Source organism: Orycteropus afer, unplaced genomic scaffold, assembly GCF_000298275.1.
Source record: "Orycteropus afer afer isolate SDZICR_OR568_19922 unplaced genomic scaffold, OryAfe1.0 scaffold00268, whole genome shotgun sequence".
In the NCBI taxonomy this organism is placed as follows: domain Eukaryota; kingdom Metazoa; phylum Chordata; class Mammalia; order Tubulidentata; family Orycteropodidae; genus Orycteropus; species Orycteropus afer.
In genome coordinates, this window is record NW_006921855.1 from 634,317 (window position 1) to 657,010 (window position 22,694).

General features: G+C 38.8%; 1 protein-coding gene across 1 annotated transcript in view; it reads left to right on the forward strand.

Moving 5' to 3' along the window:
* Positions 1–6,558, forward strand: part of GALNTL6 (polypeptide N-acetylgalactosaminyltransferase like 6) — a 533,789-nt gene extending 527,231 nt beyond the window's left edge. The window contains exon 11 of the mRNA XM_007950340.2: positions 6,391–6,558. Within this exon, the coding sequence (XP_007948531.2) occupies positions 6,391–6,558 (168 nt within the window). The remainder of the gene's footprint in view (positions 1–6,390) is intronic.
* Positions 6,559–22,694: the final 16,136 nt, after the last annotated feature.

Below are 22,694 nucleotides of genomic sequence, written 5' to 3' on the forward strand. Positions count from 1 at the left end.
TATGCCTCACTACCCCACCTGCACCTTTACCTCTAGGATGTAAGTTTAAGGAAGGTAGGACTTTTTGTGTTATTAAGATAATTAATAAATCCCCAGCACCTAAAGCTATTCCTGGCAAATAGTAAATGGCCAATAAATTTCTGTTGAATATATTATGTGCCTAAATGTACATGTTATTTTACATCTCTGTTTTCACATGTCCCTTCCTATGTCTGAAGTATTTTAATGCACCCCAGTCACCCCCATCTACAGTCTCATTGACACTTTTTACTTCAAACATTTCTTGTTTACTTGTTGGTCTCCCATATTTCTTGGGGCAAGGAAAATGCATCTAAAGTCCTCTTTGTAGCCTTTCTCCTAATATACAACAGAAAATAAAATTCAGTTAATAAATATCTGTTGAATTCCACTGACTTGAATAATGCTGTATTTCAGGTAAAAGGTCTAAATACATAGATCAGATACATACTCCGACCATAATTACCTAGAAGAGTGAATCCCAGAGCCACGAGCTTACATTTGTTCTGTAAATCCTTTTCTTACAACAGAACACATTGGTGTATCAGTTTGGCTCACTTGTTGAGACAGAGGCTAATTTTTTAAAATAACACCTTGCCAGGATTTCAGAAAAGACAATTGAACAGCTGATCTCCAACAAGATGATTAGTACATCCTAGGTTTTAGAATTAAGGATGCTCTCTGGCTAAAAATAAATGAAGGGAAGAAAACAATCATTAGTACTTGGTTATTTACCATGTGCTGGATATTGTGCCTAGGATTTTACATACACCAACTCCTTTTATCCTCACAGCAAACTGGTGAGGTATATTATTATCGATGTTTACCAATGAATAAACTGAGCTTCAGAGATTAAATAACTTGTCCAAGGTCACATCACAAGAAAACGGTCTGATTGGAATATGATTAAAAAACCCCATTGCCACAAAACCCAAGCCCTTTCTTCAGTACCCATGTTCCCTCCATGCCACTGTGTTAAAATTTTCTAACACAGAATCTTCTTCCTAAACATTATAAGGGAGCTCTGGTAGCATAGTGGCTAAGACACTTGCCTGCTAACCAGATGGCTGGCGGTTCAAACCCACCAGCCACTCCTCGGAAGGAAGGTTGGGCAATCCTACTTCCGTAGTGATACTGCCTCGGAAACCCAAGGAGGGGTCGCTATGAGTCGGGGCCGACTCGACGGCACATAACAACAACAACAACAACAAACATTATAAACTTACTTTACTGTTTTGTTGCCATTGGATCTCTGACTGTTAGTTCTCTCATTGGCCTGAGCACCATGTGGAATATTTTCTACAACTTAATCTTTTTAAAAAGTTCTTACTCTATATAAGCATAAACCAGTTACAGTCAAGTCAACTCTAACTCTCAGCAATACCGTACATGCCAGAGTGGAACTGTATATGCCATATGACAGATGTTTGTGGAAGTAGACTGCCAAGCCTTTCTTTCAAGGCACCTCTGGGCTGATTTGAATTGCCAACCTTTCAGTTAGCAGCTTAGCACATTAATCATTTGCACCACCCAGGGACTCCCTTATAAGTATAAACCTAAAATAAAATAAAATAACCACTACTATCAAATCAATTCTGATTCATAGCACTTCCCATTGTGTTTCCAAGCCTGTAAATCTTTATGGAAATAGATTGTCTCATCTTCCTCCCTTGGAGCAGCTGATGGGTTTGAACCACCAAACTTCTTTCTGTTAAGTAGCTAAATGCTTTACCTACTACACCACCAGAGAACCTAATACAGTTTAGTATAGACCTCAGAATATCACAATATGTCACACAGGTCCACAGGCCTGCTTTGAAGCTGTGTCCCTTTTAATACCTGAGAAGTCCTACACATACTTTCACTGTGTGGACTGATTGGCTGGCAACAGAAGTCATTTAGCCTGACCTCATTTGATTATGAAGGCCAGTTCCTTACTCCTGGATCTGAACTTTTACATTTCCTGCTCAAAGGATTTTCTTAAGCATTTTTAAAAAAGGAAGAAGAGAGGGGGAGAGAAGATGAAGCCAGGGAATGTTAGAGAGGTAGAAAAAGAGGCCCAATTTGCTGCATTATATTTTAAACATCCAGAGCATATGATATGCCTTCCCTCGAGACTGAACAAAGAATAATCTAGTTAGAAGAAAAGAAAGAATGTCTTCCAATCTTCCTTTAAGTGGACTGTTATGGAACAACAAACTTGTCAAAGCACTTAGAAGTCTATTCCAAAGGAAAAACTACTTGGTTCTGTAACATGACCGATAAGATTAAAAGGCAGAGGAGTGAAGTACTGCCTTCTATATTGAACAAGAGACACATTTAGGGAATAATTTTTGGTTCACTGACTTAATTCCAACCAAAAAGCCTCAGAAAAGACATTTTTCATCTTTTGGCTCAGAGGAGGTCTAGGTGTAACTTTCTTCAGTTAGCCTGTATCTGGGTTCATCCAACAACAGCCACCTCAGCAATGCTGCCTAAGTTCCACCCAGTGAGATCAAAGTCATGTACCTGAGGTGCACCACGTCTCCTCTGGCCCTCAAGATTGACCCCCTGGGTCTGCCTCCAAACATAGTTGGTGATGAATATGCCAAGGCAACTGGAAGGGACTAAGGGTTATGGTGAAACTGATCATTCAGAATAGACAAGCCCAGATTAAGGGCCTCTGCTTCTGCCCTGATGATCAAAGCCCACAAGGAACCATCGTCCAGAGATAGGAAGAAGCAGAAAAATATTGAGCACAATGGAAAGATCACTTTTAGTGAGATTGTCAAAATTACCTGACAGATGAGACACTGATCTTTAGCCAGAGAACTGTCTGTAACTATTAAAGAAATCCTAGAGACTGCCCATTCTCTGGGTTGCAATGTTGTTAGCCACCACCCTCAGGACATTACAAGTGGCATCAACAGTGGTGCTGTGGAATGCCCAGGTAGCTAAAAACAACAAAAAAAATAAAAAATAAAAAATCTTTTTTTTTTTTTTTAAGACAGTTAGTAATCTAAAAGCTTGGCTGAGTAGAGATATAGAGACGGCCTCTTTATAGTCACCAAGGTCAAAAGTAAAAACTGGTGAAGCTGAAGATGCTCCCATAAACTTCACCTCTGTAAGAGTCTGCTGACCCAATAAGCAAAGTACACATGTGCTTAATTATGTTTACTTACTAATCTGTAGTGCACAATTTCACCTGGGTTTCACTACAGTAAACACTGAAGCCTGTGTGTAATTAAGCCCATGCATATCTTGCTTCCTGTAAGCCATTGCATACCCTGCTTAGTGGTTCATATACCCCTGACCTCTGGGACTTCCTTGTTGTTTCAAAGACAGGGGTGAGCAGAGCTCAATCTGTATACAGGGAACAATCAATCTGTTGATCCACTGAACCTTGTTGATAGTTTCTAATTTAACATCCCATCTTTTTTCTGTTGCCAGTGGCTTTTGGAATAAAATGTTCATTAAATTTTAGGGCTGGAAGAGACCTTAGAGATTTATCTAATCCACCCCCTCATTTTGTTGATGAATAGGTTTAGGGAAATCCGTTCTTCAATTTTTATGAAAATATGAAGTACAATTAGAGAAAACATAACCTGGATTTTCCAGGTTGGTACTGAATTTGCATATCTTGCTTGGTTAACCCACAAGTATACTTGAACTCGTAAGAGCATGTGTTCCAATCTGGGACTTGGAAAAATACAATCACCATATCTCTATGGAAGTGGATTGCCCAATCTTCCTTCTGAGGAGTTGCTGGTGGGTTTGAATGGCCAGCCTTCTGGTTAGCGCTCAAATGCTTTAGGCACTATGCCACCAGAGCTGCTATAGTTCAAAAATAATGTTCAGAAAATCCAATTTGGCTTTCGCATTTGCACTAAGGTACACAAAGCTGGCAAAGGAAAGAGAATAGAAACACGTTATACTCCTTTTCTATTCTCAGTTTTTCAGCCTTCATGGAAATTTGTGTTTTGAAAGAGAAACTTCCGAAGGCCCCTGCTTGAACTACTGATAAAAGTAATCATAGGAAGAAATGCAAAGAGTTAGGAGGAGAAAAGGAGATAAATACATGTCAAACAAAATGAATTAGAATTTAACTGGTTACATAGAATTCTGAGAACTAGAACAGTTTAAGAATGCTTTGTGAGAAACTGATCTAAATATATTAAGCCCCTGTGACTAAACCAGAGTCCCTGGGTGGTGCAAACAGTTGATATGTCAGTGCTGAGTTAAAGGTTCTAGGTTCAAGTCTACCCAGAGGCATCTCAGAAGAAAGTCTCTAATGATTTACTTCTGAAAAATCAGCCATTGAAAACCCTACGGAGCACAGTTCTACTCTTGCAAACATGCAGTCACCATGGGTCAGAATCAATTCAATGCCAACTGGTTTTGGTGGCTAAACCAGTGGAAGCTGGTGATGGGATATGGAGAGTAAAGGATATGGAGAAGAAAGAGAGGAAGGAAGATGGTGGAAGAGACGCTGCCCAAGGAGTCGTGGTGACTGTCAGAAGGGTCTGGCATAGCAAGCATCTATGACTCCAGCATGTGTGGGGTAAGCGGAAGAGCACATACTTCTTCCTCCTAGAATCTGCCACCCCTTACCCCCCACCCCACTAGCACACCTCCACCTCAGCATAGGAGAGAGTTCCCTGCCGGCCCATCTCCACCTCAGTGTCATAGGAGAGAGTTCCTCAGGGCTTCCCTTGGGGTCAAACACCAGTGGAGTGAGTGAAGCAGCGGGTTAGGACAAAACTACTCTGACACACATGGGGTCACCACGAGTTAACAACTCAAGAAAGAATCTAGGATATGCCCTCTCTGTGTAAGGAGAGTAAAAACCACAATACTCTCAGGAAATTTTCCCTTTAAAGATAGCAGAAGAGAACAGTGAGCCTTTGTGTGACGCATTTACCCTGAAAATAGAAACACGCAAATGAAATCGCAGGCAGATTGCCTTTCTCCTTCCTTATTCTTCCTTCCTTCTTACAGTGCCTAACTATGCAACATCCGGATCCTGAAAGGACATTAAATATTGGCTGATGGAGTTTTAAAAAACCAGGAGCAAACTATAAATGTTTACACAGAGTGGCTGAGAAACTCTTAAGTCTAAAAGCATTGTAAGTTTAGTATTCTTCAGTTAAAGAAAATAATCAGAACCTCTAAACATTTCCTAAGCTAAAGAATAAAACATAGGTTGTTTCTGAAATGTAAGCAGTGATTTGGGGACGCTTTCACATTTTATGGGGAAAATTATTTTTCACAATTCTATGAAATTCACAATATTGTGAAAAATGGATTTTTTTAAAAAAAGCTTAGACATTTTAAGAGATAAAATTTAGTCACTAATTAAGGAAAGGTCTTTTTTTTCTTAGCATTTAGTTCCTTTTTGCTACTTGCACAATAAAACAGTGTGTGTTAATAGAGTGTATTCAGGTAGCAAGATTGCTTACTACTTAAGCTTTGTGTCCTGATGGTACCTTTCATTTACAGAGCTCTGTCTTTATTACATACCTAGGGATCTGCTTCCAAAAGGTAATAGCCTTGGAAACACTACGGAGTGGTTCTACTCTACAAACATGGGGTCGCCATTGACTGGATGGCAACTAACAACAATAACAAGGGGCTTGGTTTTTTTTTTAAAAAAAAAAAAAAACTGAACGTTTCCTTCTTCATTTTACAGAAAGCAATGAAATTGCACCTCAGGAAGAAGGCCTATAATGGGAGTAAAACGATTGAGAAGGGACAGATCTCAAGAGCTAACAAATTTGAATTTTTACATACAGATATTGTGATACTTGTTCACACCCCCAATTCGCCTCAGTAAGACAGATGAACACCTAACATGTTTGGTTCCTATTTCTTTTGCATTTTCCTTTCCCCCAAAGGCTCAATATGAGAATAGGGAAATTATGACTCTTCTTGTATTTTGTGTGTGTGTGTGTGTGTGTGTGTGTGTGTGGTTATTGTTGTTTATTATGAGCTAAATTATAGTTATTTTGTGTATGTGCCTGTCCTCAAATAGCTAGATTATTTGCCACTTTACAAAAGCCACCATACCCTTACTATCTTCAAAACCCAAGCATGTGCTAAAACACTTACCACACAATGAGGAATCAATAAGTGATTTTAAAATGAATGAATGAATGAATATTTTTGTCTCTAATTGAACCTGCTTGGAGGCTCTACAGAGTGCCAGTGGGTACTAGGAAAGCATGTTCCATGTTGGCAACTCAGCCTGCTATTGTTTGATTTGGGAGCTGGTCTATTTTTTACAGCATGAGTAAGTATTGAAATACAAACAGGAATATTTTACTTCCTCTGTCTATTTTGGTTTCTAGCCATTCACCATGTATTATGTCAGTCTTTTCTTTCTGATCCCTCCAGGACAAAACATTGTTCCATCCTGTGAGCAACAGCTGCATGGATTGTAATCCCGCAGAGAAGAAAATTTTCATGGCCAGATGTGACCCTCTATCTGAGACTCAGCAGTGGATTTTTGAACATAGGAATATGACTGTTTTAGAAAAATTTAACCACCATACCAGCTCCTAGAAAGGAAGAAGAAGAAAGAAAGAGTGATTACCTACAGATTACAAACTAAATTTTGGCCGGCATCTGGGTCAAAGGAGTCAGGAATATCATTTCCTAGATCCAGGAAGCCTGGTTTGAAGATGTATAAAGGCCATATTTAAGTAGGTTGTCCTGAAGAACTTCCTGCATTTGAAGAACTTGGCTGAGAACCTCACCAGCTGCTTCTGAGAGCTTGAGACTAGCAGTTCCCTTGCTGGCCAAGGGCAAAGATTATTTAGAGACTTTTCAAAACAACTGCTGAGTTAATAAATCCTAGCATTTCTCAGGTCAAATCCTGCAGTAGTGAGTAGCTATGAATGGATCCTATTAATTGGGTGGGAGGGGGGTGGAAATAGAGTGCATGACTGCTCTGACAGCCTACGGATACCACAGGTTTAGAACTAGACACAAGGGGTGAGCTGTACTCTTTGGTGCCATTCTCTGACTAAGAATGGGTTAAGCAGGTTTAACCCTTAAAAGTGCTGCAGATGATTTTAGAGTGCTCATACCATTCTGTGTTCTTTTACTTTGAAACAAGGGGGTGATAAGGATTTAAGATGTTAAGACTTAAACTACATCATGAAATGGACTTTTGGTGTTCCCATTCTTTCATTTACATTTATCTCTTTTTTTTCTTTTACAGCAGAGGTAACTTATTGTTTATAAAGTTCATGCTCCATAAATCAGCTAAAATTCTAATTCAGTGCCCTTGTATGAATCCAGTTAAATAAATTAAAAAAAAAAAAAACTATGCTACCAAGTTCCTCCAAAGAGAAAGATTTCACAGAAGCAGCAAAACCGTATAATGTGTAAGAGAAAGATTTCTCTAGAAAATCTATTTTTACTTTTCTATTATTTTTTAAAATTTAAGAGTTTGATGTTTGTCCAGCCATAAATTTTATTAAGAAAGGAAATGGAGTGAGATTGATGTAATTTGCTTAGGAGATTCTTAAACCCAAATAAATCTACACTCCAAGTGGCGTGTGAAATGGCTTGATTTACTTGAATTCTGTTTCATCAGGGTTGGGGAGTTGGAAGTGGTTTGTTTGGTTGGTTGGTTTCTTGTTTGTTTGTTTTATATTACTGATGTTAATGACATCATTGCTGCTTTATTTGGAAGCACATAGAAGGAATTTCCATTAATAAAGTGTTTCAGACACCATTTTCAATTACTGGGACAATATTTCAGAGGTGAACAAAGGAATGATTAGAAAAATAAATGGAACATTTAATCCTTAAAGTAGTTTTTTACTTTCCAGTAATGATAGTGTCAGGGGAGGAGATGGAGATGTCAAGATGAGTCTTTGGAGGAAAGAATCATATTCATTACACATTTCTCAAATTTTTCAAGTAGAAAACAATTTTCACTTTGCTCTTGATTTTTTTTTTTAATATGATTGTCCTGTTAATAAAAATTTATATATCCTCTCAGCTACAGAACCACTGAATATTAGAACTGGAAAGGTTCTTAGAATCCAATCCCCAGGTTTTTGCAGGTGAATAACAAAAGCCTAGAGAGTCGGCCTAACTTGTGGCAGGGTAGATGACTCTTCAGACAGCTAGTCTAATGCTTTCTCTATGATGTTGCATTGCCTCTCTCTGTTACCCAGGGTAGTTCTGCTTATAATTGAGATTTACATTCTGTCTCCTTGGGGATGCCTACAAGAGGCACAATTCTCTTTCAGAAACTTTAATAGATGAAACTTACTCTTGAAAATGTTCATGATTTTGTTCTCTCCTTGAAATCTAATCAAAATGTCCAGTTAAACTGCCCTACTAATCGTTGAGGAAGAGTTATTTAGTTATCTTTACTGATTTTTCAAGCATTCTTTTGAAGAGCTATTTTTTTAAACTGACAGTCACAGAGATATTTTGTATAGGTCAAGAGATTTTAATGCATTCAAGATGCATAGTGGAGAAAATCAATAGTGAGAAATTAACCTATGTGTTGAACAATTCAAGAGAGTGAGAGAAGATTTATCTCAAGTGCCCAGAGAGCAATCTGGTTTTAGAATTAGATGAGCCCATAAAACTGCCATTAAACAGTTGACTGCTATTTACAATTCCACCAAAGAGCCAACCCTGTGTTCTGCACTCTGGAACGCCCAGGTTTGAAATGATCTCTTAGGAGGCTATAATCATGTGAAGCAAGCCATGACATGTTTGCTGCTATCCTTTGAGAAAGCCTGACTATTGCATCATTTTGGTGTAACACTCAGGGATCATCAAAGATTGATCTGATCTCAGAAGGGCTTGTCTCTCAGATCTAAACTTACCAGTGAGTAAAAGAATGTGACACAAAAAAATTAAATAATTTAAAAATCTGTTAAAATAGAAGTCCAAGACATTAAAAAGTCCCTGGGTGACACAAACAGATAGGATGCTAATATAAAGGTTAGTGGTTCAAACCCATTTAACAGCACCACAGAAGAAAGGCCAGGTGATCTGCTTTCATAAAATATTACACTGAACAAAACCCTATGGAACATAGTTCTACTATGTAACAAATGAGATTTCCATGAGTCAGAATCAACTCTATGATGAGGGGTTTGGTGTAAAGTTTTTATTTATTTATTTGTTTGTTTGTTTGTTTGAGATGCTGAAACCAAAATTAAAACTTCAAACTGCCAAGCAATTGTCAAAAGTGTGTAAGTGGGAAACATACAGATAGAACAAAATGAAGCCAAAATAACCCAAACCCAAGCTGAACGGATAACACTGCCAACTAAGCACATTTGCATTTCTTTTACCACGGAAGGTTAGGACTCTATCCTCACTTGAAGTGCCACTATTATATTCTGCAATGTACAAAACTGCATGCGTTTGTATATTTATTTGGCAAGGGGGACTGAACAGTTCTCAGACAGATTCTCCTTTCTGGAAATAACATGATTTAGAAATTGTAGAGTACTGCCCTACACTTTTCTCAGAATAGGAAGTAAAATATCATAAAGTTAATCTTCAATATCTTCAAATATTGCTGCTTCTCCATAACAAGAAATCGTTTTACCTGAAGTTAGAAAATAGTTACTTATTTAAATCATTTTTATGTATGTATTAAGAAAAGGCTGCACTGAAAAACAATTGTAAACTAATTGTGAGATTTATAGTTTTTTCAAGGCTGGATTAATACCATGGCAATAACAATGTTTTGGCTTCGGTGTCTACTGTTGTTTAGTTTAAAAAAATATTAAAACAATTACCTGACTGTTTTTAAATGTATTCATTGTATCAGAGGCCTCAGTGAATAATCAAGTACCAGAATTATTTTGTGAATTAATAATATAGAACTTTATACAATAAATTAATAACACATAATGAAAATGGATTTACAGTCAATGAAAGAGTGTGTTAGGCCCATTCTGTTCATGGTCTTGCAAAATATAAAACCAATGCCAACACTTGACACCATTTCCTTTCAGGGGGAAATTATATGTTTTAAAAGGAGACAACAGCTGAAAATAAATAAACTAGAAGACATAAATATCTATTTTGTGCTTCTTGGTCTCATTTGTTGTTGTTGTTATGTGCCATCGAGTTGGACCCGACTCATAGCGACCCCTCCTTGGGTTTCTGAGGGGATATCACTACGGAAGTAGATTGCCCAACCTTCCTTCCAAGGAGTGGTTGGTGGGTTTGAACTCCCAGCCTTCTGGTAAGCAGTCAAGTGCCTTAGGCACTATGCTTCTTGGTCTCATAGGGGGGAAAAAAAGTCCTCTATTTTAATCCTTTATAAGTATCTCCATAAAAAATCTGTCTCTACTAAGAAGCCTGACACTGTAAAAATTGTGGCAGATCCATCAAAAGAGCCAATGATACCTCAGTTACAAAGTCTGCTGTCTGTCATGGAGGGGCAAATCCATCAGTATGTGAAATTCCTGGCCCAGAACTTCACATTAGTTCTGAAGAGAGTTGATGGCAAGACTATGACAGATTCCCTATTTTTGACTTCCTGTCTAAGGCTTTCCCAGGAAAGCCCCCAAATGCTGCTAAGTTACATTATTCAGAATTTGAAACCATCCTAATAATGTGGTCCTGTGAATATTGATTTACCCCAAGGAGCCAGTTTGGTGAAATCTCTTTAAGTTTCTCTCCTTGGCAGGGATATAAAACTGTGATGCTCTTACATGAACAGGTGTTAGACATATGCTGAAAACTGGTATTTTTTTATATATCCTGAGAAAGAATACCTCAAAGGGAAAATTTTTTATGTGATTCCCTATGATCCTGGAAGTAGATATAAATGGCAAGCAAATTTTATCTCTAGGTATGGACTGTGCATAATCCTCTCCATCACCTCATCAATGTTCTCCCCTTGCCATCTGTGATTGTTAAGGTTATGTGTCAACTTGCCTATGCCATGATTCTCAGTGGTTTAGCAGGTATTATGCAATTATCTTCCATTTGCAATCTGATGTGAGCAGCCAATCGAAGAGGGAGTTTTCTTGGAGGTGTATCCTATACCCTGGACAGATGGATGGATGGATGGATGGATAGATAGATAGATAGATAGATAGACAGACAGACAGCAGCAGACAGCAGACAGACAGATATTCTGGGAAAGTTTACTCTCTTCTCTAGGTCTTGATTCCAACTCATCATCCTCTGACCACTGGTTCTTGGGACATGAGACAGCTGCCTGTCACTGGACCTGCCAATTGTGGGTTTGTCAGCCCTTGTAAACTTGGAAGTCAGGAGAAGTCTCTAGCCTGATGCCTGACCCACAAATTTGGGACTTGCCAGCCCAAACTGCATAACCCATTTCCTTGAAGTAAATCCCTTTGTGCATAGACACATACACACACACACACACACACACACACACTTCACTGGTTTTGCTCCTCTAGAGAACCCAGCCTACAGCACTGTCATAACTCTTAGATAACACCTCTAACTGTAATTTTTCCCTATGTGTGAAACTGTGGCTGATAACACTGAAGCGTGACAAGTGGCCAGTCCTTCCCACACAGTAGACATTGGAAGATTGCTCTTTGATTTATGTCTATAGCCTTTGCTTGCAGAACCAGGAGCTATTTGCAACTCTATTTGGTAGACTTGACATTGGCCTGGAGCTTTTATTCACAGTCACTCATCTATACACTTGACAAACCGGTCTGATATGTCTGGTACTATAGCTTCTCAGCAGACTACAGTTCAGGCACATATTTCATACATCACCCCAGAGCAACCTGGAAACACTTATTCTGCCTTTCCTGCCTGAAAATGTGTCCTTCAGTTCAATGTACCATAATCTCCCAGGTTTCCACAGTCCTCTACTTTCTATATTTCCCTACTCCAACTAAGTGATTTGACCTCGGTTGTACAGAGAAGCTGGTTACAATTCAAGATCTTACTGGTAATGATTTTATTCTGGCATTACCTTGTGGAAGGGGATTCATAATTAGGTGACATCCTGGATTAGCAGAAACAGTCCTGATTTATGCCTTTGTCTTGGGTAACTATTAAAAAAAAAAAATTGCCATTGACCCATAGTGACACTACTGAACAGAACAGAACTGCCCCGTAGGATTTCTGAGTCTGTAAATCTTTACAGAAGCAGATTGCCTCATCTTTCTCCCACAGACCAGTTGGTGGGTTCGAACAGCCAAACTTTTGGTTAGCAGCCAAGAGCTTTAACCACAGCACCACTAGAGCTTCTAATTATTAATTATTAATAGTATCCTCTTATATTCTTTGCCAGTTGATGGTAATTGGCTACAAGGATTAATAAGCAAAGAACATTTTAACGTTCCCTATAACAAAACTACAAAATTAACAAGCAAGTGGAGTAAAAATGCTAGTTGCTGTCAAGTCAATTCCAACTCATGGTGACCCCCATGTGTGTCAGAGTATAACCGTGTTCCATAGAATTTTCAATGGTTGACTTTTTTTAAAATAGATCACTAGGTCTTTATTCGCAAATGCCTCCAGATATTCAGGAACCACTAAGCTTTCTTTTAGCAATTGAGTGCATTCACCATTTGTATCACCTAGAGACTCCGTTAATGCCTATAAAGCCCATACCAAACCCATTGCCACTGAGTCAATTTAAATTCATAGAGACCCTAAAAAACAGAATAGAAGTGTTCTCCTAGGCTTTCCAAGGCTGTAAGTATTTATAGGAACGTACTGCCACATCTTTCAGCTATTGGGTTCAAACCTCACTCTTTCAGTTAGCAGTCAAGCGTTTAATCACTATGCCACTATTGCTCCTATTAATGCTTATGGTCTACAAGAAATCAGCTAGTCTCACCCCTTTCCTTAAATAGGACCAGACTGAAAACAGTTATATTTGATCATTGTCCATTGCATTTATATAGTTGTTTACAAATTGCTTAATAGGAGATTTTTAATTAAGAGTTCTTGTATCTGACACCAATATTTTTCTTAAGATAATTCTGATTTAAACATTTCTATCATGATTTTGGGAGTCTCTGGGTAGCACAAATGGTTAAGAAATTGACAGTTAGCCAAAAGGTTTGCAGTATGAATCCACTCTACTCAGAGGGATCTCAGAAGAAAGATGGTGATTTCCTTCCTAAAGGTCACCCCCATACATAGTTCTTTCCTGAAACATGTGGGGTCACCATGAGTCACAATCAACTCAATGGCAACTTCAACTGACATCATGATATCTTAATTTATTTAGAACCCGCTAAGTCTTTTTATGGGAGCTCTGGTAGCATAGTGGCTAAGACACTTGCCTGCTAACCAGATGGCTGGCAGTTCAAACCCACCAGCCACTCCTCGGAAGGAAGGTTGGACAATCCTACTTCCATAGTGATACTGCCTTGGAAACCCAAGGAGGGGTCGCTATGAGTCAGGGCCGACTCGACGGCACATAACAACAACAACAAGTCATTTTATACTTTTCCAAGATAAAAACAGTAAATTTCCAACATGAAGGCTAGTAAACACATTATTAGTTTTCTATATATAGTAAGATATGTGTATATCTGTGTTTATGTGTATATGTGTGCATACATATACATATATGTATATGTATATGTGTATGTGTATATACACACATACATAAAACATAGGAGCTCTGGTAGCATACTGCCTAAGGCATTTGACTGCTAACCAGAAGGCTGGTGATTCAAATCCACCAGCCACTCCTTGGAAGGAAGGTTGAGCAATCTACTCCTGTAGTGATATTGCCTCAAAAACTCAAGGAGGGGTCGTTATGAGTCGGGTCCGACTCGACAGCAAACAACAACAACACATTAAACATAAAGGTAGCAAAACTATTTGCACTGTTCCTTATTTTTCAAAGCAATTTTATATTTATTATCTTCTTCAGTCCTAATAACTACCTCTACAGTAGACAGGGCTGATATTACTATTCTTATGAAGAAACCAAAGACTCAGAGTCAAGGGGCTTGCAAAATCAATGTCACATGGCAACTTAACAGCAGAGCCAGGACTAGAATTCAGGCCTTCTGATGCTTGAGCCTCTGTTCTTTCTAATCCTCATGATACTCTATACCTTACTGTACAGTCATTCCCACAGCAAAATCAAATCTGAACTTTATGAAGGTACTTCAAATTGCATGAGCAGTCATTTCCCTGGGAAGCTATGTTTTTAACCCTTTAATTTTATTTGCTCTTCTCTGTATCTGCATGTTTTTGTTGGTTTTCCCACAGCTTATTAAAGTAAGAACACCAATCTGAATCCAGGATTAGTCACTCTTAATGAGATTTCCTGGGTGCTTTTAAAAAAAGAAGTGATCAACTAAAGCTATTTGCATAACTCTGGATAATAAATCTTAAAGCAAATGCCATGTACTTGGTGATTATTAATGAGCCCAGCCTTGGAGGGAGGGAAGTTACACAGCCACCAAGCTTTTTTTTTTTTTTTTTTTTTTGCATTTGCTTTGCAGTAGAACTACAAATGTGCCTCTTTTCAATATTCTTATTTCTGAGCATTCTGTCCACATCCATCTTTTAGCCATTTGAGACCCTCAATATCCACTGATGTGACTTCTTTCTATGGCAGTTTTTCTCTTCTGTAGATTCTTGTTAAACATACAGATGACTAGATGGCACATAGCAACAACAACAACAAGGCCTTACCTCAGATCTACTAAATCTGAATGTCTGGGGTGAGGTCATCAGGTACAGATAATTCTACTAATGAAGAGATGTGTCCCATCTCTTAAGTTCTTGTCACTAGCACATCCAAGCTAATTTTCTGATATGATTGCCTTGCTCTCATATATACAGACTGCAGACATCTAGAAGAATGGTGAGTTGTAATACACAACTAAGTTACATTGAGAAAAATTTATCCATTTTATTTCAACAATTCTCTGCCTTTGGCCAGTGGTCACTAAACTTTAGCATTTCAGCAGCTGGAAGGCTTGTTAAAACACAGATTGCTGGACCCTAACGCCTAGAGGTTTTGGTTCAGTCATCTGGGATGGGTCTCGATAATTTACATTTCTAACATGGTGATGTTGTTGCTGATGGTCTGCGGTTCACACTTTGAAAGCCATTGGCTTAGACCAGTAGTCTCAACATTTTGAAAATATCTTTTTAAAGATAGCTTTATTAATGTTAATGTTGAATATTTGTAAATGACATTGATTATTTTTAAAAGTCACCTATTAAAAATGATAAATTAGCCCACTCAAAATTCAAATAAGCATTAACTTCATTCAATAAATATTTCTAGCCAGAAGAAAGTTCTTCCCATAAAACTTTTTAAAGTAGGATCACAGAGCTAGAAGACGAAGAATAGGCAGTATTATAGCATCATAGTAAATATTTTTTTCATCACTTATATTCTCAATTAAAGCATCACGAATAGGTCAAAGTCCCTAGCATTAAGTGCTTGGTGTTGAGCAACACATTAGTAATTTAATTTTTATGGTTCCTCCCTCTGAGCTGTTAATGAATTTCATACCACTGTAGAATAGTATCAAAAAAGTAAAAAAAAATAAAAAAGCTATAGAGCATAATTAAATCATTTAATTAATGTTCTATTTCAATATATTAGCCCTCCTCATTCAGACCATAGTTTTTCAGTTTTGTCTTGAGAAAAGAAACATCAATTTCTAATGCAAATACCTAACCAACCTGACTTCAAATACAGAGGACAGATATGACTGAGCTAAATTTCCTTCCATCTTTGAAAAATGCTGTTAAGTTTAATTAAAAGTCTTTTAAGTGTAACAGTAGCTCACTATATTAACTCAGTTCAGTAACTTCATTAGAAATAATTTCAGAAGGAAAAAAAGCTTAGTATTTCTGCCATGTTGGAGCCACGGTCCTCTCAAATTTGTAATTTTATTTTCACTGAAAATAAATGCTAAATCTTTTAAAGGTTATTTTTACCTTGTCCTCTGTCTTCAAATACAAAAATTAACTGAAAATATTTTTTTTCATTTAAACTTCAGTCTCTAATGGTACACATAGTAAATACACCAAATTATTTCTTTTCAAATACTTCATTGTGTATACTAAGAATACTTGAAAGATAATATATGGGGGAGAGTGTTTCACTTAACTGATGCTTGCTTATGCAAATTTCTACCACTCAGAATATTGTTATGAGCTAAAAAAAAATGAAACCTTGAAACATCTCCTAGCATAGTTTGACCTGAAAGACATTATACAAGTGAGATGATCACAAAAGGACAAATATTATATGAAATCACTACTTTAAAAAGTCAAGAAAAGGTTTACACACAGAGAGATTCTTTAACAGTTACCACTGATGGGAGAGAGAGGGAGGAAAAATCAGTAACTAGAAGGTAGACATATATTAACTTGGGTGAAGGGAAAGGCAATATATAATAAGGAAGAGGTCAGTACAACACGACCAAGGCAAAGGAAGACACTGGGAGATATGTAGGAATAAAAGGCAATAATGGTAAATAGTATTACATACACAATCCTGCAATAATAGTGATAACAAGCAATAAATTACAAGTGGATACATAGGTAGAATTGTAAGCTGAACAGGTGTGGAATGGCATATAGGAGTATACCCACAAGTATGATATAGGTTTGACAGAGAATATTGCTACATATGTATTTATATGTGCTGAAAATATATTCATGTTTATAGTAGAGCATATGGGGGTAAAAATATGAACACTTCTTTGGTTGAGCATAACCAAATACCTTGAAGAAATGAGTCACTGGGCTTAGGGGCTTTGGACCATAGTCTCAGGGGCATCCAAGTCAATTAGTATAACACAGTCCACAAAGATAAAGCTTGTGAACAGCCATCTAAGACGCAACAATTGGTATCTCCCTGTCCAGATCAAAGAAGAATGAAGGAAATCAAAGACACACACATGCACACACACACACAAATACCAATAGCTTGCAAAGAGATCAAATCTGGAGATTCTGGATAGAATGAGAGGAAAATTGCAGAACAAAATTTAAAAACACAAAAATGACCAGAATTACCAGAAAGATAGAGACTGGTAGAATCCTTGGGACTATGGCCCTGGTTTACCCTTTGAGCCTAGAAATGGACTCACTGACATGGATTGGCTCTCTGCCCAACAGCAGAAAGACCCACATATAGAACACCTACCTCAGGTCGATGCACCCACCTTCTCTAGGGAGATGCACCTCTTGGATCAAGCTGCCATGAGACACCAGAGGAGTAGCATTCACACAGAGGGAAGGCTGGACAGACAGAAATGCATACATGAGAGGGGCACAGGGAGGGCTTGGTCTCAGGGAGAAGAGGGAAGGAGAGTCTTTTACCCTTGGGATGGTAATTGGGGCCATGAAACCAGATGTGCATGAATTGTTGAATGTAAAACAAGTTTGCTATGTAAATTTGCACCCAAAGCACAGTTTAAAAAAGAAAAAAAAAGGCAGAAGGGGTGGGGCTACCATGTCTGTGGTAGTTAAGTTTGTGTGTCAACTTGGCTGGGCCCAGTTAAATGACTGGGCAGCTGGATGTAGTTATTCCCCATGGTGACACTGGTAATTTAATTCTATGGTGGACTCTATTGGAACAGCTCAGTACCTGCTTTAGGGATATGATCTGCTTCCAGTACATAAGAAGCAACTTTGAGGAAGGTCTCCAGCTTTTTGGCACGCTTGAACCCTGCATGTAGCCAAGTCGTTGTTCAACAGCCTGTCATGCCTTGCCAATCTTGAGACTTCCAATAGATGTGAATTAATGGCCTGCTGTGTGGTTTGGTAACATCAGGACTGTGTCCTTTGACTTGCCAACCTTGGGTTTGTCAGCCTCAGCACCTAGCAACTGCCTGAGTGAAGAAAACGTCCAGCTTCAGTGGGCCAGGAGCAGAAGACAGAGCTGAAGCCCAAGGTTGAGGGGCTTCACTCAGCCCCTAGAGCCCAGCCAGCACTTTGAACTTGGATATCTAGCCTTCAAAACCGTAAGGGAATAAACTCCTGTTTATTAAGCAATCCCATTTGTGCTATATTCCTGTCTGAGCAGCAGTAGGTAACCAAAACAACATCCAAGGAACAGAAGAATGGGGCCTGCTCGAGCTAAGAGAATGGGTTAAAAATAAATAATAATAAAAGATAAAAAAGAAAATAGTCCAAAGGACTAATGGACCACGGGAACCACAGCTTGAGACAAGAAGAACCAGATGATGTCTGGATACCACTACTGACCACTCTAATCAGTATCACAATAGAAGGTCCTGGACAGAGTGGGGGGAGGTGGGGAAATGCAGAAAAAAATGCAAAATCATAAAAAAGACCAGACTTCCTGGTCTGATAGAAACATTGATGGAACCCCTGAGGGTATGGCCCTTTGACATCCTTCAAACCTAGAATTGCACCCACCTCCAAGGATCACCTTTCAGCAAAACACTTACTCACTCACTCACTGCCGTCAAGTTGGTTCCGACTCATAGCGACCCCTCCTTGGGTTTCCGAGGCAGTATCTCTATGGAAGTAGATTGCTTAATCTTCCTTCAGAGGAGTGGCTGGTGGGTTTGAACAACCAGCCTTCTGGTTAGCAGTCAAATGCTTTTGGCACTATGCCACCAAAGCTCCGGCAAAACAACAGACATATCTATAAAGTGAAAACACCATCAGTGAGTAACTTACTCTTCAGGAACAACTATATGAGACCAAAAGGGCAGCTTTTGCCCATAAACAAAGTTCAGAAGGATGAAAGGGGCAGGAAAAAGGGATGATTTCAAACAAAGAACCTAGAGAGAAGAGGGAATAGAGCTGGATACATTGAGGGAATTGCAACTAATGCCACAAAACAAAATGTGTATAAATTGTTGAAGGTGAATCTAATGTGCTCTGTAAACTTTCACCCAAACCAAAATAAAATGTTCAAAAAAAAAAAAATAGAAAACACTCCCCTGTACTATCCTGACACACAAAAAAGACATTGCTATGAAATTGCTAATGTTGTTGAAAGGAGCTTGGTAGCCTAGTGCACTTGACTGCTAACCAGAAGGTTGGCCATTCAAACCCATAAGCCACTCCTCGGAAGGAAGGTTGGGCAATCTACTTCCCTAGTGATACTGCCTCGGAAACCCAAGGAGGGGCTGCTATGAGTTGGGTCCGACTCGATGGCACACGACAACAACAATGTGGTTAAGATCCAGGTGCCCTCAAGTTGACCTGACTCATGGTGACCCATGTGTATCAGAGTAGAGCTGTGCTCCGTAGTGTTTTCAATGGCTCATTTTTCAGGAGTAGATTCCAGGCCTTTCTTCTGAGGCTCTTGTGGGTGGATTGAAGCCTCAGCCTTTTGGTACCAACCAATAACAACACCTACTTACATCACTCAAGGGCCCTGACAACGTAGTGCCAATAATCTAAGCCATATGTGTTCAGATTTTGTAAAGGTAAAAAAAAAAAATCAGCAGATGCAAAAACTCTTCTTATGGCTAAAATCTGGTTGGCACTGCATCTCAAATCAAAAAGATAAACTTCTATCATCAGGACTTTGAATTCTTGATAAAGCTAGTTGGAACCAAAGACATACAGGTCTTATTCAATGCTCCTCATTGTAATAATGGGGAGCATTGAATAGGACCTCTATTTCTTTAAAAGGAGCTCTGGGGTCACTGTGGTGAAGGCATTGGGCTGCTAACCAAAAAGTAGGCAGTTTGAACCCACCAGCTACTCCATGGGAGGAAGATGAGGAAATTTACTTCCAATTTACAGCCTTGGAAACCCAATGGTGGTCGCAATGAGTCTGAATCAACTAGATGGTAGTGACGTTTTCCTTTCTTTTTTGTTTTTTTTCATTGTAGTAAAGAAGGGATTAAAGGGGGTAGGGAAGTGCAAGGGATGGAGTTGGGAAGGAGAAAAAGAAATAGCCAGGATTTATTTTTCTTTAGATTCTTTTTATAAATGTCCCAGAGGAAGCAGCAGGGAAGTATTGGAGTGACTGAGATGTCAAAGAAATAATCTCACAAAAGAAATGCTGCACTTGAAGCAAGAAGCCATTTCTCATTAATGTCTACCCCACTAGCAAATGGTGAGGGTCAGACACACACAGGCACACACACATTCTCCAAAACCGATTTCAGTGGGAAGACAAGGATTTATAAAGAGTGAGAACTCAAGCAAGTATTAAATAACTATGCAGAGTCACTGAAATGTTTAAAATAAAACAATCTGCAGCTATTCATCTGGATAACAAATGCCTCTGCTTGAGAAAGGACAAGGAATTGAGGCTCTTTTATTGTGAACGACAGGAAGGACTTAACTGGAGGAGAGCTAATGACCTTGTTTCTACATTCCTCAGACATCAGTAGGCTGCCAGAAAACTGCCTGTGGGGTCGAGTCAGTGATGGTTTAAAATGGCCAGGGAGAAAGGTTCAGGAAAAAGTGAGCTACAGCTTCAGTGGCAGTTTCTAAAGATGTTGATGAATATTGCCACCGTGGAGCACACAACACACTTTGCACTCTCTGCCACCAGAACCTAGATGTGAGGATATTAGCAAGACAGAATTTTCTTTTTTCTCTTTCCATTATTTCTTTTTTTACTCTCCTCTATTTTTGTCAACCCTGAGTAAACATTCTCCAGAAACGAAGTAAAAATATCAGATCAGTGAAAATCCTCTGGTCACTTGAGGAAGTCGGAGCAGCTACCTTGTTGGGACAGAGAGATGTCACTACAGCAAAATTTCCAATCTTTCCTCAGACCATCTTTACGTGTCTCTTCTCCTGAACTAGGAAACTCTTTCTCAAGCAATATCAACCTTATGTATTTATTTATTTATTTTCTCCTGTAAGGCCTCAAGATACTCTCTAACTTTAGTTCAGTAAATGTTTGTTGAGTATTAAAAAAAAGTGAAGCTCAGTGTTAGACAAACGAGTATAAACAGCTTGGGGAAAAAAAAATGTATGGTGTACTTGTTAAAAAGGAGCTCTAGTGGCCTAGCAGTTAAAGCATTCAACTGCTTACCAAAAGGTTAGTGGTTAGAACCTATCATCTGCTTCATGGGAGAAAGATGAGGCTGTCTCTTGCCCTAAAGATTTACAGCCTTGGAAACACTAAGAAGCAGTTTTATTCTGTCCTTTGGGGTAGCTATGAGTCAGAATTGACTTGATGGCAGTGGGTTTGGTTTTTGGGTTTAGTTGTCAAAAAACTCTATTCTCTGCCTAGATGTAGCATTTCTCACTAATTTGAAATTGGACAAATCTTCCTCCAAGGATTGTGTTAATGATAAAATATGACAATGAACATGGAATTGCTGTGTAACCTGAAAAGCAGAATGTAAATGAAAGACACCATTCTTTAAGGAAAGCCTGTCTTCAGTAACTTGAAATCTTGCACAGTGATTCTTAGGTAGCATGACCACATAATGAATTGTGAAAATGATGATTTTTGGGAGTGAAATAAAACATCACTAATAATTATGGTTCAAACCCACCAGCCACTCCTCGGAAGGAAGATGGGGCAATCTACTTCCGTAGTGATACTGCCTCGGAAACCCAAGGAGGGGTCGCTATGAGTCGGGTCTGACTCGACGGCACATAACAACAACAACGACAATAATTATGGAAGCAACACAGATGAAAACCAGAACTGGGACATTAGGACTAGGACACATAGTCCACCTCTTAAAGATACTGAAATATTCATGGATAAATTTATTAGAATTGTATCCACTTAGTCAACATTTAGTAGTTCACAAAGTGGATTCAAATTTGATTATTTAGATCCTCTTATGGGGGAATTCTTTGAAATCATATAGGACATGTGGTTCTACTATGGAGTTTAAGCATGAAGCTTTATTGAAAATATACTCACTCATAGGGTATGGCTGATGACATTGCTTGCTGAAAGTGAGGATGACTTGAAGCACTTACTGGTGAAGATTGAAGAATACAGAATGCAGTATGGTTTACATTTCAATATAAAGAAAGCAAAAATCCTCACAATTGGACCAATAAGCAACATCATGATAAATGGAGAAAAGATTGCAGTTGTCAAAGACTTCATATTACTTGGTTCTACAATCAACACCAATGGAAGCAGCAGTCAAGATAGCAGATGACATATGTTGTTGTTGTTGTTATGTGCCTTCGAGTCAGACCCAACTCATAGCGACCCCTCCTTGGGTTTCCAAGGCAGTATCACTACGGAAGTAGATTGCCCCATCTTCCTTCCAAGCAGTGGCTGGTGTGTTTGAACCGCCAGCCTTCTGGTTAGCAATCAAGTGCCTTAGGCACTACGCTACCAGAGATCCCATATAGCACTGGGCAAATAGGCTGCAAAAGATCTCTTTCAAGTGCTGAAGAACAACGATATCTCTTTGAAGACTAAGGTGCCTGACACAAGCCATGGTATTTTCAATCACTTTATATGCATGTGAGAGCCGGACAACGAGCAAGGAAGACTGAAGAAGAATGGACACTTTTGAGGTGTGGTGCTGGCGAAGAATGCTGAAAAGTACCATGGACTGAAAGAACTACAAATCTGTCCTGGAAAAACTATAGCCATAATACTCCTTGGAAGTGAGAATGGCCAGACTTTGTCTCACCTGCTTTGGTCATGTCGTAAGAAGAGACCATTCCTTGGAGAAGGATATCAAGCTTGGTAAAGTGGTGGGTCAACGAAAGAGGGGAAGGCCCTCAACAAGATGGATTGACACAGTGGCTACAATGTGGGCTCAGAAATACCAAGGATC